At 37.4% G+C, this 19,021-nt stretch overlaps 1 protein-coding gene across 1 annotated transcript in view; it reads right to left on the reverse strand.

The window, feature by feature from the left end:
- The window catches only part of DST (dystonin), a 504,672-nt gene that overhangs the window by 125,567 nt on the left and 360,084 nt on the right, over positions 1 to 19,021 (reverse strand). The window contains 5 exon segments of the mRNA XM_012002056.1: positions 5,629 to 5,805; positions 7,084 to 7,614; positions 11,156 to 11,422; positions 11,904 to 12,137; positions 13,517 to 13,669. Coding sequence (XP_011857446.1) covers positions 5,629 to 5,805; positions 7,084 to 7,614; positions 11,156 to 11,422; positions 11,904 to 12,137; positions 13,517 to 13,669 — 1,362 coding nt within the window.

A 19,021-nucleotide genomic window follows, 5' to 3' on the forward strand; every position in this document is an offset into this window, starting at 1 on the left:
AAAAAAAAAAAAAAAAAAAGTGAGAGCAAGCTTAGAGTAAAGGAATGCCTGTTTTGGAATTCATGATTTCAAAGTGCTTTTGGGACCCTCGTCCAGAAGGAAACAGCAAAACTGGAAATGAGAGAGACTTGGAACCCAAACTGGAAACAGACACAGAGAATTGGAAGTCAAGACACATGATGTGACTCCCAAACAAGAAAGCACAGGCATGCCAGAGAAGGAGATTCTAAAGAATCATGGAGAATATTTATATATAAGTGATGGGGAGAAGAATAAAAAAAGAACACATGTAATTGGTGGGGTGGAAATGGGCCCAGAACAACTCCGTCCCCAAAGATTAAAGGAAGAGAGAAGTGGAAAAGGTTAACAGTGTCAATTGCTTCGGAAAGGATAATGTAAACTGAAAGACTAATGAGTCCTGGATTTTAATGAATAGCGGTCCCTGCATATCTCTGAGTGAACAGATGTGGCTCAACAATGGGAAGGAAGAAAAAAAAGGTAGAAGCAGAAGCCATAGATACGTCTTCCAGAAGTTGGACCCTGCATTTCTAACAGCTCTGACAGATCTCTGCAAAAGTGGGCTGCCTGGCCACACAGGTCTATCCCCGGCCTTAATTTCTCTTAAGCAACTCACGCTCCTCTTCTACTCTTTCATTTGGATTTCAAAGCCCCCAGTGTCCAATTGTAGATGTGAACTCATCCTTGGCCATGGGCCTAGCTTTCCAAGTGCCTCTTGAGTGTTTCCATCTGGGTGTATGCAGTCACCTCCAACTCAAAAAAGCTAAATCTGAACTCATCATCTCATTCTCTGTACCTGTACTTTCTCCTGGGATATATCTACCTACCCAAGTAGTCAACCTGAAGTTCCTCCTAGATTCCATCCTAAGGCTTCTTTTCCACATGCAAATCAACCATTTAAAGCTTTTTTTCCACACATGCAAATCAATCAACAATTTTACCTGCTTAATATTTTTTAAAAGTCAGCTTTTGCTCCATATTTCTGTATCATTACAGGATAATCTCTCACTTGGATTGTTGAAAAAAGAATCCTGTGTTCCTTTCTCCAATCACTTCTCTAATATAGCTGCTAATGTGTTCTATCTAAAATACATATCTGACCACATGTCACCCCGATATAGTTTGGATATCTGTCCCCGCCCAGATCTCATGTTGAAATGCAATCCTCAACGCTCAAGGTAGAATCTGGTGGGAGGTGATTTCTTATGAATGATTTACCATCATCATCGTGGTGCTGTCCTCAAGACAGTGAGTGAATTCTAGCAAGATCTGGTCATTTAAAAGTATGTAGCACTTCCTCACTGCCCCCATCTCTCTCTCTTTCTCTCTCTCCTCTCTCTTACTTGCTTCTGCTTTTGCCATGTCACATGCCTGCTCCTGCTTTGCTTTGCACGGTGAGTAAAAGTTCCCTGAGGCCTCCCCAGAAGCTGCGCGATGTCAGTGCCATGCTTGTACAGCCTGTAGAATTGTGAGCCAACTAAATCTCTTTTCTTTATAAATTACCCAGCTTCAAGTATTTCATTATAGCAACACAAGAACACCCAAATATAACCCCCTGTTAAAATCTCTTAGTAGTCTCCCTTCACAAAAAGGCCAAGACTTGAGCATGCTACAAAAGGTCCAACGAAACCTATTCCCTAATTCTACCTTCAATCTCAACTTTCTGTTCCAGAAATGTCCAACACAGCTATTTCTTAGCTATTTATTCATGCTGGACCCAATGTCTTAGTAACTCTACATATCAACTTTTTCATGCAACCTTCCCCCATCATCCTGAACTTGGCTCTTATTCACCCTTTAATACTCAGCCGGAAAACCTTCCCTAAGTCTCTCCTCACTCCTAGCTTTGGTAAGTACTCCTTACAGGAACTCCCATAAATATCCTGTGACTATTATTGGATTTACCTGTATCTTCTATCAAGCTATAGCCTTCTTGAGAACTAGGAAGTCATCCCTTTCAGCTTTCTATTACTAGAGCCTAGATCAGTGCTTGACACATAGCAGGCTCCAAAAAATTTTTTCTGGAATAAATGAGCAACTAAGTAAATAAATGAACATATCAGATGTAAAACCTAAAAAGGTTATCTTCTATTTCAGCACTATTTATTATCATTATTTATATGCCTAAAGCTAATGGTAAAATTTCCTCAACTAATATTCATAATCCAAGAAACTGAGATTACACACAGGCAGTCTATGCATATGTCAAAAGGCCCACCAAACTATGACCAACATAGGATCTAGAATACCAGAACCTATAGTTGTTTCAAGATGCCAAAGAATCTTCATCAGAATGGATCTGTTTGAAAAATTCTCCTAGCAGTTTAATTATGGAAAGTGTAAACAAACCCCTCAAGACATGAACTTTTTACCTGTGACCAGACTGAATTCTAGACCACAGGGACAGCTTATTCACGTAACATGGTGACTTAGGAGATGAAGTAAGTGAAGGGTGCCCTCCGAAAATTGTTTTTCAGAATGTGAGTTCACCAAGGGCAGAGACAGGGTTTTAACATCTTTGTGCCTTCATGAAACTCAGCATACAAACGTTTACTGAATGAATGACATCTAAAAGTGATTATGGGTCTATTAGAATATCCAATACCAAAGACGGCCCTGACTACCAGCTTAAAACTTAAAAGTGAGTTATAAAAGAAGCATGTCTTCTTTACCTCTTCTTGTCAAAACATCCCATCCTTTTACTCTTGACAGATACATTCAAGAGAGTTAATAATTTTTAATTCCTAGCATGTATTATGGTCCTAATTTAACGATAATAGTTGTTTATAGTGCTATTTTGGAACAAAACTGTTAATTACATATTAATATGGGTACCTTATATTGTTTTGAATGAATTTCAAGGAAATTAAAACATGAAAGAAGGATCTGTGAGAAGAGAATACCTGTTGGGACCAAAAGACAGCAAAGTCTATAAACTTCTGGGCATTCGTCCAATTCATAAAAGTTTCCTGACTTAACACCACCCCAGAGATCAGTGCAAGTCTGGAAGGCTGACATTGTCAGTCGATGTGATCCCCATTGCTGGTTCCACACCCAGGCCTTGAGACCGGTCCCAAAATCCTGTTTTCTGCACCTCTTATGGGGCTAAAATCTTGTTTTATCCACTAATTTCCCTGAAAGGGGATCATGAGGAGTGTTATTATGGCCTAGTAGTATCAGACTGTTGACAACACAGTTGACAGTTCTTTGAATAATAATGCTAATAACAACATGCTATTGGCCAAACGTATTTCAAATGAAATGAACAAATTGGGTGCCCCAAAATTACATTTACGATACATCAGAATATAAGTAGAAGATAATATGTTACAGGTAGAAAGACTGATTTTTTGTAGTAGTCTAATGGGTTTATATTATTGTTAAAAGTAATTATACAATGCTAATAAACATGAAAGAAATGAAGGCCACCTAATCCTCATAAAAACTTATCCTTGATACATTCTGAACTCTTCTGAGAGAAAAATATGTGCATTATCAGCAACAAATTTAATTGTACATTTAATTTTTTAAATTACACTGTGACTTAATTAGAGTTCATTCTCCTTTGAGATCTCTTTCCTCTTCATATTTCTTTAACTGTCTTAGGGCTGTAAGAGTCTTCTTCTGCAGCAATTACTAAATAGGTTTTTCCATTTTAAAATTTATCTATGTATCTGTTTAATTAAAAAACCATCACATTCTTTTGGGTTTTTTTCTTTTTTTGCTCTAGTTATATAAAAATCACTTTTATATGGAATATAATCTGTTTACTAATATAGATCTAACTTAAGATGTGTTATTTCTATTTTATGTATTTTCTATACTTAAAATAACTTCCTAATTAATTGTAATATATGCAATCAATAATTATTTTAAATGATATGTATTTCCTACTAAAATAATGACCTTAATGTCACAGTATCTCCTCTATGCCCACCACATATCTTGTCCTTGAATATACAATACACTGGGAACTAAAAACTTAATTAAGATAGATTTGTTCTTGTACCTGTGGAAAAAGAGAAAGAAAGGAAAAAAAAAAAAAAACAGGAGTGAAAATGCACATTGGAAAAAAGGAAGCAACCCTGAGGAGGTTGCATGGATCTGGGGATGCTGACCTGGCCCACGACATCTCCCTAGTGTCCAGTGAAGGGCTGGATAAACTCTTCAGCCCAGGAAAGAAGCAGTGCCCTCCACCCTCTTGACCTCCTGGCTTGACCTCCTTCCCTGCTCTCACCCTATGCTTCCCACCCCTTCACAGGCCTTCTCTCTGCCTGACATTAACCTGCCACATTTCACTCAGGTATGACTTAGCTTTCCTTAGCTTTCCAGAGTTGTCAATCTCAGGCAATACCTAAGTTTAAGCTTGCCCATCAGGGTACCTGTTTCCCGTGTCAACAGCACAATGACAATTTCTGACTCTGTAAATAATATGCAATTAACTTCTGAAAGACAGTTGTCTAACTGGCAATCCTGTGTTTATTTTCTAGCTATAGCAGTAATAACCTACTAGTATTAACCTGCAAAATGGAATCATGTAATAGATTTCTGAAATGAAAATTTTAAACTCAAAATTACTGGTCACATTAGCTCTCATCCTTTACTTTAGAATTTTAAAATAAGTTTTAGATTATAAAAATAGATTAAAAACTCTCTGCCGCTGTATGACTGAGAGTCCCACAGTTATGCAGTTTTGACACTGAGCCTGTATTTCTGAAAGAGCAGGTGGACTTTTTGAGAATTGTACTGAGTAATTACTCAAGTTTGTGTCTCTATGAATCATGAAGATATTCAGTAAGAACCCTAATCCTGGTCCTTAGAACTGCTGAATATGATGGTAGCATCCCTTCTTCCCTTCCAGCTGTCCATTCTCTAACAAATATTTATTGAGTACCAACTTTGGGCCAGGTAATATTCTAGGTGCTGGGAATACAGCAATGAGTAAAACAGACAAAAACACCTGTTCTTGTGGAGCTTAACTCAAATGGAGGAAAAAACAGTGAACAAGATAAGTAAGTATATAGATAAATAAGTGGCCAGGAAAATAATGAGTTTTGTTTGGGGATTGGGGGGGGGCACTGGAATGCAGGTCACAAGCCATAAGAGCAATGTCAAACCTGTTAAAAAACATCAGGAAAGCCAGGCACAATGGCTCACACCTGTAATCCCAGCATTTTGGGAGGCTGAGGCAGGCAGATCACCTGAGGTCAGGAGTTCGAGACCAGGCTGGTCAACATGGCGAAACCCCATCTCTACTAAAAATACAAAAGTTCACGTCTGTAGTCCCAGCTACTTGGGAGGTTGAGGCAGGAGAATCGCTTGAACCCAGGAGACGGCGGTTGCAGTGAGCCGAGATCACGCTACTGCACTCCAGCCTACACGATGGAGTGAGACTCCATCTCAACAACAACAACAACAACAACAACAACAAAAATCAGGAAAAAAAAAATGTACTGTGGAGAAATAGAGTCAAAACTACCTCTGGAGGCAGAAGTATACTTTTCACATCATTTGTTCCCCTCTCTTAGCTGAAACTATCATAAAAGAATGAGAAATTGAAAGTCTTTCAGTTAGACTACTGGAAATTTGGATCTTTCTCTCTCTTTTTACCTTCGTCTCTTCTAATTGCCTTTGAAGATTTTTGGGGTCCACCGCAATAGGTTCAGATAAGTGTTTGCTCGCTGTGGCCTCACAGGCCTGGAGTCCAGAAAGAAGTCCACATGAAGCATCTTCATAGTGTTGATATTTATCCACCAGATCTTTAAGATTATTTCCAAGAACATTGCACTAACAATCAAAAGGGAAAGCGGTAGGAGATTAAAACCCACTATTTTCATATGCATCAAATAATCTTAGGACCTATAAAATCTGTAACTTGGGGAAAAAAACAGACTTCCACCAAAGTTAATAAAAACTCCGTAGGGCTAAGATTTTCTCCTTTATATGAAGAGGTACGCTATAAAAAGCCAAAAAGTAACATAAAATAAAGAGACAGTTCTGGATTTATACCAATTCAAAAACATATTTATAGAGCTGAGTCTTAATGTAGAATAAAGGGTAAAGATATCAATCATCAGAGGAAGGAAATTTTGATACACCATGTGTATAGACATGGATTTGATGGAAGGGTTTTAAAGGTGCTTAATAAATTTCTGTATGTTGCACAAGATTAATTAACAAAAGGAAGACAGAGTATATATTAGAATGGAGCAAAGTCCAAGAGCCAATGATGGTCTTTAAATCATTTATGCAACTTGGCAAGTCTGTTCAGATTATATTATAAACCAGAAAATATTTTCTTAGATTTTTTTTTTCAAAACAACACTTTTACTTGACCACAAAAATAAAAGAAGCAAAACAGTCTTTTATTCATTAAGTATTAAAATAATATACTGATCAAATATACAAGACAAACACCTGCAGTGAGATGAAACCAGTTCCCAAGCTTGAGAGGCTGCAAGCATCTGTTTTCGCTTAGAGTCAATGCACAACCGCCACCTTGTGGTCACATTGGATATTAGAGCATTTGGGAGCTGGGACTTCTGGAAATCACGCTCTCAAAACTAAAGTAATTTTAAGTTTCTAATCTTCAAATACATTGTTCAGAAGTAAAGCAGGTGAATAGGTAGAGAGAAGGCCGGGCACCATGGCTCACAACTGTAATCCCAGCACTTTGGGAGGCCGAGGTGAGCGGATCATGAGGTCAGGAGATCAAGACCATCCTGACTAACACGGTGAAACCCCGTCTCTACTAAAAATAATAAAAAAAAAAAAATTAGCCACGCATGGGAGTACATGCCTGTAGTCCCAGCTACTCGGGAGGCTGAGGCAGAAGAATTGCTTGAACCCAGGAGGCAGAGGTTGCAGTGAGCCAAGATCACGCCACTGTACTCCAGCCTGGGCAACAGAGTGAGACTCCTTCTCAAAAAAGAAAAAATGAAGTAGGCTAAAACTACCTTTTCCTCCTGTTTTGGATTTTAGGTTTCTTGCCTCTTAGTTCAAAACTATAATTGAAAACTATAATTGCAGATTTACTTTTCCCTTAAAAAATCAAAATAACATTACCTTAGAGTAGAGAGACCTGAACCGATCAGTAGCATGATCCAACTTGTGCTGCACTTCTCTGTGGGTTGCAGAAGTATCAACCTGGCCACCATCTCTCTTGCTGCAAGATTTGGCAGCTTCTAACACTCTGTTTCCAGAAATTGTGATGTATCTCAAGTCACCTTTGTGAGAAATAACATCTTCTGAGAAACTCTTCTGCCTCTTCAATTTGGTCATTAAACCATTGAGGTCATCTGCACCTGCCTCCAGGTTTTCAAGTTCTTGTTCTGACTGCTGTAGCCAGTGCTCAAACTCGGTATAGTCAGCATCAAACTTTTCTAATTCTTCCTGCAGAGAGTGAGTTAACTTCATTTTCTTCTCTGACTCAGCCAGTGCAGTTTCATAATGCGCTTTCAGTTCTTTCATGTTCTTTTGCAGTTTCTCTTTTTCTTCAGGAGAGAGATACTGACCCTGTTTCTCAAGCAACACTTGTGCAGACTGAGTGGCTATGATGACTGCTTGGTGCTGAGAGATGATCTTCTCGTGTTGGGCCTATGTGAAAACAAATTGATCATAATCTTCAAGCAGTAACCGGGTTACACCAAGGCTGCAGGGAGCTCCCTGCCACCTCAAGACTGACAGGTTTCAGTGATCTACTGGGCTACAACTTGCTTCTCATTCCCCTTTTCAAGCTATACCATACTCCCTTTTATTGGTGAATTTCAGAATAACAAGGCATTTTGAGCATGCTAATCTTATTTTAAAGGACATTTCCAATCTTCTCTATGTACTTAATCAGATAGGACAGACACCATTTTTCAGAAGTTTGGAAAAACAAATTTCTATTCCAATTCTAAAATAAGTGTCTATAATCTGATCTCATTTTATTCCCTGCTTTCTCACAACTACCAAAGAAAAATGTCTTTACCTAATTTTGGGGGAAACAAGTATAATATTTTTTTATTACAAAATGATTCTGGAAAAATTTTTAAATAGGGAAAAAGAATCTGTAACTTTAAATAGGGAAAAAGAATCTGTAAGCTTTAAAAAGGTTTCAAAAATAACTAAGCTAGAACACTGTACATTCAGAGAAGCCCAATGGACATTAGAGAAGCAGATATAATAAAAAGAGAATCCTGGAGCTACTCAGCTTCACTGGGCCTCAGTTTCCTGCATGTGAAAATGGCGACAATAACTCCTACACATCACAGGTTGCTGTTAAGGAGTACATGAGATCGCATACGTCGAGCACTCCCTGCAGAGCTGGGCATGTGCCAGAAATTCAAATCCACTCTGAAGGCAGGAAGGCAGGGCTCCCAGGCAGGTGTGCTGCAGGCAGGTCACAGGTATGCAGAGCTACTGATCCCCTCAGTCTTCAGGGCAGCAGGGAGGCATTAGGCAGGTGAAGTCCCTTTCCCCCCAGACATAAGCACCTTCTTCCATTCACCCCAATATGCCATACAAGTGTGGCAAAAAGGATACCAATCCTTTGGGAGGGCAATTTCCCACATTTCTTATACTGGCTTACATGGAGCCAAATGACCCACTCCCACTACCTCAGAGCCCCTTTTATTACCTCCAGATTCTTTGCTACTCCCACCCTCACCTCCATTCCCACCCTGGTAAACACTTTAGGACCTTTGTCTCCTGTTGTTCTTTGTCTAGTTACAGCTCTTTCATCGGATTATCTGCTTGGCTAATTGCGCCCATCTCCATTGAGTCCTATTCAAATGCTGAAAACTGGTCCCCCACCCCACACTCAACCACCCTTACCTAACTCCTTTTCTCCCTTAGTACTCACTGCCTTCTAACCTACCATATAACTTAGTTATTGTCTGCTGTAACATTCTCACCAACCAGAGTGCAAGGGGGGGGCGCAGGGAATTTATTTTGCTCACTGTAGAATCCCAAGTACTGAGAACAGTGCTGGCACACAGGAGCTGAGTGAAAATAACTCTGTGCTGTGAAAAGGACTTCTTTAGAAGGACTGCTATGGGGCAGCCATTCACTTGTAAGTCTGATACCAATTAGTCAACTCAGAACTGGCTCATTAACACTGGCATCCTCACTGTCTATAACAGTGCCCGCCACCTAGTGGGCACATAGTAAATATTTTTAACTAACTTCTTTCCCATAGACTTGTGTTTCTGGTACTTGAAATACATTCATATGCTACCCCCCACCTCCAAGAAGGGCTTTGCACAAAATAGGATGGACAGACATGTTCAACACCATATAAACGATCAGATCTGTCCCCTTCCTCTTACAGATGAGGAATCTCAGGCTGAAGGAGGAGAATGGCTTGGCCCAGGACATATAGGACAACTACTGAAAGCTAAGTTCCTGGCTCAGGCGCTATGGCCTTCTCTCCACGCTATCAGATTAGGACTTTTTTTTTTTTTTTTTTTGAGACGGAGTCTTGCTCTGTCACCAGGCTGGAGTACAGTGGTATGATCTTGGCTCACTGCAACCTCCGCTTCTGGGTTCCAGTGATTCTCCTGCCTCAGCCCCCTGAGTAGCTGGGATTACAGACTGCACCACCGCACCCAGCTGATTTTTGTATTTTTAGTAGAGACAGGGTTTCACCATGTTGGCCAGGATGGTCTCAATCTCCTGACCTTGTCATCCACCTGCCTCAGCCTCCCAAAGTGCTGGTATTACAGGTGTGAGCCACCACACTCGGCCCAGATTAGGACTTTCTAAAGCACAGATTCCCATATTCTTTGAGGTAAAATGATCAGATAGGAAATGCCACGCTGTGCCTAAAACCAAGGGCTTTCCTGTGCAATATCTTTAAGTCTACCCACCAGTATTTCTCACTACTTTGGTCAACTTACTAACCTTTCCTGACTTCTTTGTAACTGACTCATAATGTTCCTTTATGAATTCACTAGATTTTTTCATTTTAAGAGACTTTATTTTTCATAATAAGGTCCTATAGTAGCCCCTTAAAATTGTGAACAGTAAATACTCTCATTCTTCTTCTGGTTTAATTTGTATTTTCTATAAGAACCTCACAGGGAGTATCCTATTCCAAAGATTCCAAATATGAAGAGTGGGAGGAAAATAAACAGAGCTGCAAAAGTTTCTGAGGTCCAGTCATCTAACTGTCAAAAGCCAAATATTGAAATAAAATGACTGACACTTTATAAATGGTTCTACAGAAGTCGCCTTTGCTCCTATAGTAGCATTAACGTTAGCTTTAATTTATGTCATGGAGTAAACTGGTAGAAGGGCTTTTCTATCTCTTCTCAACAACAGCCTTAACTGAATAGATGAGCTGAGCTCAGAAAGAACTTAAGTGAGCTCAACTTAGGCCGGGCACAGTGGCTCATGCCTGTAATCTCACCACTTTGGGAGGACGTGGGCAGACTGCTTGAGCCCAGGACTTCGAGAGCAGCCTGGGCAACATAGTGAGACCTCATCACTACAAAAAATAGAAAAATTGGCCAGGCATAGCAGAACAGACCCAGCTACTCAGGAGGCTGAGGTGGGAGGATCAATTGGGCCACGGAGTTTGAGGCTGCGGTGAGCCATGCTTGTTTCACTGTACTCTAACCTGGGCGACAGGGTGAGACCTTCTCTCAAAAAAAAAAAAAAGATTGTTCTCTTAGAACACAGATTCAGATTTAGCAGAGTGAGCATATGGCCTAGTTTTAAATCCAAATTCCAGCCCTTTCTAGATGTGTAACTTCAGAAAGCTACTTTAATACTGTCAGTCACAGTTTCCTCATCTGTAAGATGAAAATAAAAACCCCAAAGAGTAACTGGGAAGACGAAATGAGTTAAAATGGAAAGAACTTAGAAGAATGCCCACTTTAATTGTTCTATAAATGTTAACCATTATTATTTTTTATTAAATCTTTATAATAATTCTACTTCACTTACATGGAGAATGCCAACTCTACAGTTTATTTCTCATTATTTTTTGACTTGCTTAGAACTCTCATAATAATTTATATCTGACATGATGAACTCAGAAAAAAACCTCTTTCGTCATTAAGGTTTGAAAAGAATGCATGTGCTAGGTTATTTCTCTCTTTACCGACCTTGAAATAGAACTGAATTATATCATATGTTTACAACAACATACCTTAACTTTCTGATACTGCTGATTCAGATTCTCCTGAGTGGGTCCAACTTGCCCATCAACATCAGTCTCCAACAGGTTACCATTAACTTCATCCTCTTCTCCAATTGCTGACTTGCCATCACCTTCTTGAAAATGGGTCCCGTTCTGTTCGATTACCTGTCTGTGTTTCGTCCCTGCCCTTTCTGAGTCTTTGTCAACATTTGACAACCAGTCCAAAAGGTTTTCTATTTTGGTTTTGCTCTCTTCCAGCTGCTTCACTGCCGCAACCTGGAGAAGGAAAGTTCACAGAAGGAATTCAGAACGTGGGCCAAGGCATAGTTTTAAGACATTCCAAAAGTAAACACTTAGAACATTTTAAATTAGAATGAGGGTACTAAAAACTGACACACATTGAAAACTTAACACACTGAAATCAAACCCTAGAGCAACAGGCAGTTACTTTGAAGTTTCCCCTGTTCTTAAAAATACATTCCAAAATTTTAACTATAATTGATGAGTGATCACACATTTCACAGGAAGAAAGTTTCACAACCTCACTTAAATATTAAGAAAAAGTTAAGGAAAGCCAACTCTTCAAACCTTTTGTAGTAATTGGTCAATTATGTACCTGGAAATCCAGAATCCTATAATAAACCTTAGTGATAATCCTTATTTACTACCACTGGATATCACTTAATAATAAATCAAGTAGCTGTTAGGCTAATCATTTTTGACATAGTAATAGTGCACCACATATTTGAATAAGGACCTTTTCAGTTTCTTCCTTGATTGCTGTTGTCACAACTTTATCCAGCTCCTTTTTAGACTGTTCTGCTTTTAAATTAAGCTGTTCACACTTTATCTTAGCTTCATTAAGTTTCTGTTCAATCAAAGCCTTATCTTCCCGTGACAGCTTTTCACCATTCTCTTTTAAGAAGTTCTCCGTGTTTTTCACTACTTCAGCCAATGCCTGTGCACTTCCTTGCATATCTTTCTGTAATTCCTTATAACACAAAATAAAAAAGTATATTTGATTAAATTATTACCTATTTAGTTCTTCCAGAGTTGTAATTCTAAAAGACAAGGTGAGTAGAGAGTCTAGTACATGTAGTCTGAATACACACATTCAGTATGTTAATTTGAGTTGATTTATTTCAATCACAATACTTAATATAATTTGAAACTCAAACAATATTAAAGAAAAGCATGGATTTTCATGTTTAACAAAAGAATGCAGTCAGTGAAACACTGACAACGTATTAAGAATTCAGTATATGATCTATACAAATTTGTACACACCAGATTTTTTTATATTATATGAGCACATGTACAAAGGCTTGTAAATATATGGTAATATTTATTGTTTCTACACTTTTATTTTTTAATGTGTTTATTGCTCAGGATAAAAATGAACTAATTTTCCTAGCAAACTATGACACTTCCCTTTTCTAAACACCAGAATCTGTAATACGTAATGTTTGCTTCTTCGCCTGGCTGCTAGGTACCTCAAGATTAAGATATCTCCTCAGTAGTTATAGCTTTCCTACGTCTAGATTTTTCCATGTAGTTTTTCCTCTTCTTTTCCTCGGTTATCATGCATTTTCATTCTCTATATTATACTGTTTGAGTTTTAATATTATTTTTTCCATACTTTATTTTAATCCTCTTCAAATTGTCTTAAATAGTATTTGAATTGAAAGAAATCCTATTAATTGAGCCACGACTATGTGACCTTAACTGTGCTAGTGACTTAACACACACTATTTACTTAACTTTTATAATAATGTAACAATGAAAGTGTGACCTATGAAGAAACTGAGGCTCTGAGAGACTGTTATAAAGCTAACAATATATAGAGTCTGGAATCTGAACCAGGAGCTATCTACTTACAATGAAAATGTTCTCTCTCCTGACACCAAAATAAAGATATCTTTATCTGTTGTTACTGTTATTTTTCCCTTTCCTTCAATAAAAAGGAACAAATTACGATACGAGAAAGATGGAGTAAGAAGGAGCTAAGAAAGAGAAAGAACCCAAACTGATGGCTATTTCCTCTCATTTGCAAGTCATAATTAGGTTGGCCTTAAATGGATCCAAATTCTAATTCATCACACAAGGTATTTTCATTATCAAATCCCCTTTAATATTTCCTCCACTCAATATCTCTTACCAAAAAAAGTCAAAAAAATCACCTAGCTTGCTTGAAGTTGGAAATCTAACTTTTAGTATACAGTTTAAAGATCAAGCCCAGGGTGTCTTGGGTATGCCTTGCTTCTAAAAAGCTAAAATTACCGGTATTTTCAATAATCTTCACTGACTTCCAAATGATAGTAATCGAACATAACATCAACATAGAGCTGCTGATAGAAAACCAAATTCTACCTCTTGCTTGGACTGATATTTCTTTAACTCAACTGTGCCATCTCCAATCATGAAGGCTTCTTGGTGACCAATTAGGCGGTTTTCAGTTTGGGTAAGAAGATCACATATCCCTTGGAGTTTCTCTTTATACTCCTGCTGACGCTCTGCTACAATCTAAAGTGAAGAAAACCCAAAACATCTGAAATGTGCGGTGGTCACAAAATCGCTATTGTGATAGCTTCTTATTAGAATACATTTTCCAAGTTTTGTCTAATAAGCTTTTATAAGTATGCTGTAAACATGATAGCAGTAGGGTACAAACTGAGCAAGGTGAGACAGAAAATATGAGCATATTCCATACACAAGGAAAGTGATCATGTTTAGATGAAACTGCTCAACAGAATACTGGCCATGCATATTTGTAAGAGATGGAACTTCTGACCAACAGGAAGAAACATCCCATTTTCTTAAGCTCTTGAAACCTGCGACACATAGAATTAATTCTGCAAAAGGACATCAAAAGAGAAGTTAGTTGTGATTTGTAGGTTAACATATTTGATATGTGTATATAGGTTATCATGCTAGAGACAATGTCTGATGCTTCAAGAAATAATAAAAGGAACACTGCATGCAATATTTTTACTTAATCACTATGTCTAAGTGCATTCTCACCTCTTTGCTCATTATCGCTATTAGATATAGTACTCACATAATTCATTAAATATTCTAAAAGATTAAGAAGTCAACACTAATTACTTGCACTTTTCATTTTCCTACTCTATATACACTAATTATTCATCTTATAGCCATAGATCATGTTTACTAAGAGCCTAACACAGGCTAGGCAAGATACTAAGTGTTTTACATACATTCTTTTTATCAATGCTCACAATACTAGCAGGTAAGCACTATAGTTATTTCCAATCTACCAATGATTAAACTGAGGTTAAATGACTTGCCCTAGTTCACAGAATGAATGAGTCGCACAACTGGGATGTGAAATCAGTCAACCTAGCTCCAGAGCCCAGAATTGCTGTGCTGTATTGCTTCCCAGAAGAAAACGAAACTCTTAATTAACCTTCTTTAGCCATATGTTCATCAATGTGTTAAATTTCTAGGTGCATTCAAATTTCCTAGTCTTGGGACGGGGGGCAATCAAGACTTTCACTTGAAGTTAAGTATTTTGGGGAGTCAAAAAATTAAAATCAACTAAATTGTAGCATCATTAGTGAAAACAATATTGTTATACACTGTAGGATTTGTATGTACACTGTATCTTATCCACTAATGCCTTTCCAGAAGATCTTTCCTGTCACACTATACTCCTTGGGTATCTACATTATGGTTTCACACTAAAAACAAAGAATGCCAACTCCACGAAGAAAGGCAAACCTTCTGATCATCAAGATCTTGTTCTAGATGTAACTGAGTCTCTAAACGTTCCACCTGGGTAGTCACTGACTCCTGTACATCAAGAAAACACTTCTGAGTTGTATTTAAGAGCCTCAGCAGTTGTTTGCTTTGGTTGGGAGACAGATCCTGTGCATATTCAGAAATGAAGAACTGCACATCGAAGGCAGTAGTCTCCAGCTGCATTTTGGTATGTCCAAGGTCTTTTAATACATTCTGTTAAAAAAGTGGTAAAAGTTATCAGTAGAAAGCTAAGCCATGATAAAATTTATATTAACAATAACATTTATATTTTGTAAATACACTTCTCACATCAGGGAATGCAAGTTTTATGAATTTTTTTGCTATTCATCAAAAATCTATTTATCATCCAGTAATAAATGATAAATTAATTATTTAAATACCATGGTAGTTAGTATTATATAAAAAGATAAATAACCCCTCTAAAAATGGTTTATCTTTACCTGTCACACTGCACTTAAAATATAACTCTGACAAAAGGAAAAGACCTAACTTAGGTATATTTAGCACACTGAAGAGAAACATCTACCTTAAAATATTACTTGCTAACATTTACAACATCCACGTAATTGTGATAAGATATAAATAATACTATGGGGGATTTGAAATATGAATGAAATATGCCAGAATTTCAGTTTTCTGACTCTCAGGCCAGGAGCCTAATCATTGTTCATGAGGAATGCTGTTCAAATTAAGAACTTGGAAAAAAAAAAAAGGATGCCAAAAGTGACTAACATATAAACACAGCCATGAGCCACATACAACAGGTCACATATCAAATGGTGGTCCCATAAGATTACAATGCCTTATTTTTCCTGTACTTTTTCTATGTTTAGATACACAAATACCACTGTGCCTACAGTAGTCAGTACAGTAACATGCCGTACAGGTTTGTAGCCTCGGAGCAACAGGTACATCATACAGTCTAGGTGTGTAGTAAGGGATGCCATCTAGGTCTGTGTAAGTACACTCTTTGTTGTCTGCAAAACACAAAATCACCTAACAATGCTTTTCTCAGAATGTATCTTCATCATTAAGTGAGGCATGACTGTACTACATATACTATTATGTATTTACATGACGATTTTTATATGGCTAATTCATACTATTATATATTTATGCGACTAATGCATAAATAAATATATAAATAAAAATCTCAACACGTCAGTGGTGTAAGAGTTTGATAAGGCATTTGGGATAGCATCAGAATGGCACCCTTAAGGTTTTTTATAGTTGTGTCAACTATGAATAAAGACATCTCTAGAGACAAAGGAAATAATCCTTTATAGCCTTAGCGAAGTCATATTTTCTAAACACTTGTTATATTAAAGCCATAGGTTTTAAAATATATTTTGTCATCTTTGTTTTGATACTTGCCTTGAGAAACTCCAAACGTTTCTTTACATATTCAGAATCTTGAACATTCACAATCTCAATATCCTTCACAGATCTGCTCTTCTCTGATATCCAATCTGAGAATGACTTAAGTTTCTGCAGAAATTCTTTATGGGAAACTGCTAGTTTAGACTAGAAAAAAAAATTGTGCATTCAGTTGTCTTTCCCCAAAATGTCAAATTCTTACAAATAATGACTCTGGTTTATGGGTTTAACAATCTAAAAATAAAATACTCCATCTTATGACTAAATCCTCAAATAATAAAATTTTCTTCATAAATCAAAATTTTGACATTTTATGCCTACCATTTCAGAGTCAATTGCAAGCATGATCTGTTTCGTTCTTTCTGAAGCCACGTTGCTGAGGGAAGAGAAGGCGGTCTTCAAACTCTGGTGGCTAATACTCAGTTCTTCAAGATGTCCTCTGGGAAAGTCACTGGGAAGAGACTTTAAAAACTCTTCGGCCAACTTCATATCTTTTCTTAAAATAACAGCAATTGGAGCTAATCCTAATTCAAATGTCTGCAAAGAAATATATCCCAGACCTATTTACTATTTAGTGTAAAACACAAATATAAACATGAAACATAGAAGTGTTCTGCTTCTTTTTCCCAGTCATACATCAGCTGACTACCATCCATAAAAAGGCAGTAGACAATTCTTACCTCCAACTGTCTAAGTTGATTCTTCAAAGCTTCCAGGTTGTTATCCAGAGATTCCTGGTTGTCTAAGGGGGGTTTCATATCTTGAAGCAATGTCAAATACTCATGCATTTTTTCAGTGTGCTGTAAACACTGCTGTAATTCACTGGAAAACTAAAAACAAGGTTGGACATTTTAATTCAACAACCTTTATGCAGATTTTTAAAGCAAATTGTATGGGATTATTCTCATATGGTTCATGCAGCTATTTCTGTACAAAATGTATAAGTCAACTTACTTGTTCGGTTGAGCTATCTCCAGAAGCCATTTCTTTTGACCCTGAAATACATTCCAAATGGCTTGGGAAATCATCACACAGATCCTTAAGCTTCTCATCTCTTGGCAATGCTGATGCACACACAGTAGAGCTTTCTAGTCCAATTTCTTTTACAGTTTCTAAATTAGGAGAATAGTGGTTTACTTCTTTGCTTTTAATATCACTAAGAATGTGTGGCTTTTCTTCCATCATCTCAGATGTAGAACATGCTTTTTGATTAAAGTCTCCAGCATGTTCTATTTTTTCTGAATATCCATCAGCAAGCAGCTTGTAGAAAATATTTTCAAGTTGCAGTGGAAGTACTTTAGATGTAATGCCTCTTTTCTCTAGGTCATACTCCATATGAGTTAATTCTCTCATCAATTCAAATAGTCCTGTAATTTTCTGGTTATGTTGATCTTGCTTCAATATATTAAGGAGAAGCTCAGACTTAAGATTTCCAAGACAGAAAGGATCATCTCTACTTTCTACCTTTAATTCTGATGAGTTACTCATGGGGGAAACTCCAGAAGAGTCACTCATCTGAGAGTCGCTGGGCACAGTAGATGCTTCATTTACCAACTGTGATGTGGTAATCTGTTTAATTAAATTTTGAACTAAAATTTCAGTGTCTGCACAGGCTGAAGGTTCTTCAACCTCTTGAGGGTTCATATGACCTTCTTTCAACCTGCTTTTTAAGATATCCTTTACATCCTCCACAAACACCTGAGACAATTCGGGAATCTCAACCTCCTTTTCTTGGGGTCTTGGAGACAAGGCTTGTTCTTTTGGTAGCTGTTGCTCGATTCTTTCTTTCTTATTACTAATTTCTAAGAATGAATAGTCAGTATTTAAAGTGTTACTGGAGTTATCATTTCCTAATCCATTTGCACACTGGTCTGACTGCAGAAAATCATTTTTCCCAACATCTTCTACATGTTTAAGAGATAATATTGAAAGAGTGGCTTCAATACTTTCTGGTGTGAACTGAGAAATTTCTGTTCCTCCTCCTGAGATGCTTTCTTTACTATAAAGATCATTACTTTGGATCATCTCATTAACAGGTGAGTCTTTCTGGGTACTAGTGGACTTCTCTTTTGTATTATTAACTCCTAATTGTAAATGTTCTTTCATGGGAGGGGCAGTTATTAAAACATGGCTTGGGACATCTTCATTTGGTTTGGCTACATCTTTTGCTTTTATATTTTTAGCACAATGTTTTAAATAAGTAAACAGATCAAGCTCTTTCTCAGGTCCATCAGTGAATGACTCCTCAAAATGTGTATTCCCTTCCCATGATGTAATGTCTGAAGTGATGTCATCACTCATCTCTTTGGAAACTGATGTGTCAAAAATTTCTTCAAGATTCTCAAACTGAACAGGACTTTTACTAACTATTATTTGTAGATTATTTGGTTCATCTTTAAGAGTTACAGTTGCTTTTTTAAGGCTTCCTTTCTGATTAAGTTCTTCATTGTTTGTGATTTGTGAAAATGGAAACTGACTATTAATTAACTTGAAACTATCCCTTGTATTTTCACCAGGCAAAAGTTTGAGATGCCTATTTTCTTCTTCTACTAGACCTTCTACAAGCACTTCTCCTTCACCCAAGTACATTTTCTGAATTGATGTTTCATCTTCTATTAGAATATCACTTTTGCCATCTCTCCCTTTAATGAGATCGCTTCCATTTCCTTGAGGATCTTTGTCAGTTACAGAGGCTATCGATGACAAATGGCTTTC

This window comes from Mandrillus leucophaeus, unplaced genomic scaffold, assembly GCF_000951045.1.
Source record: "Mandrillus leucophaeus isolate KB7577 unplaced genomic scaffold, Mleu.le_1.0 Scaffold676, whole genome shotgun sequence".
Lineage (NCBI taxonomy): Eukaryota > Metazoa > Chordata > Mammalia > Primates > Cercopithecidae > Mandrillus > Mandrillus leucophaeus.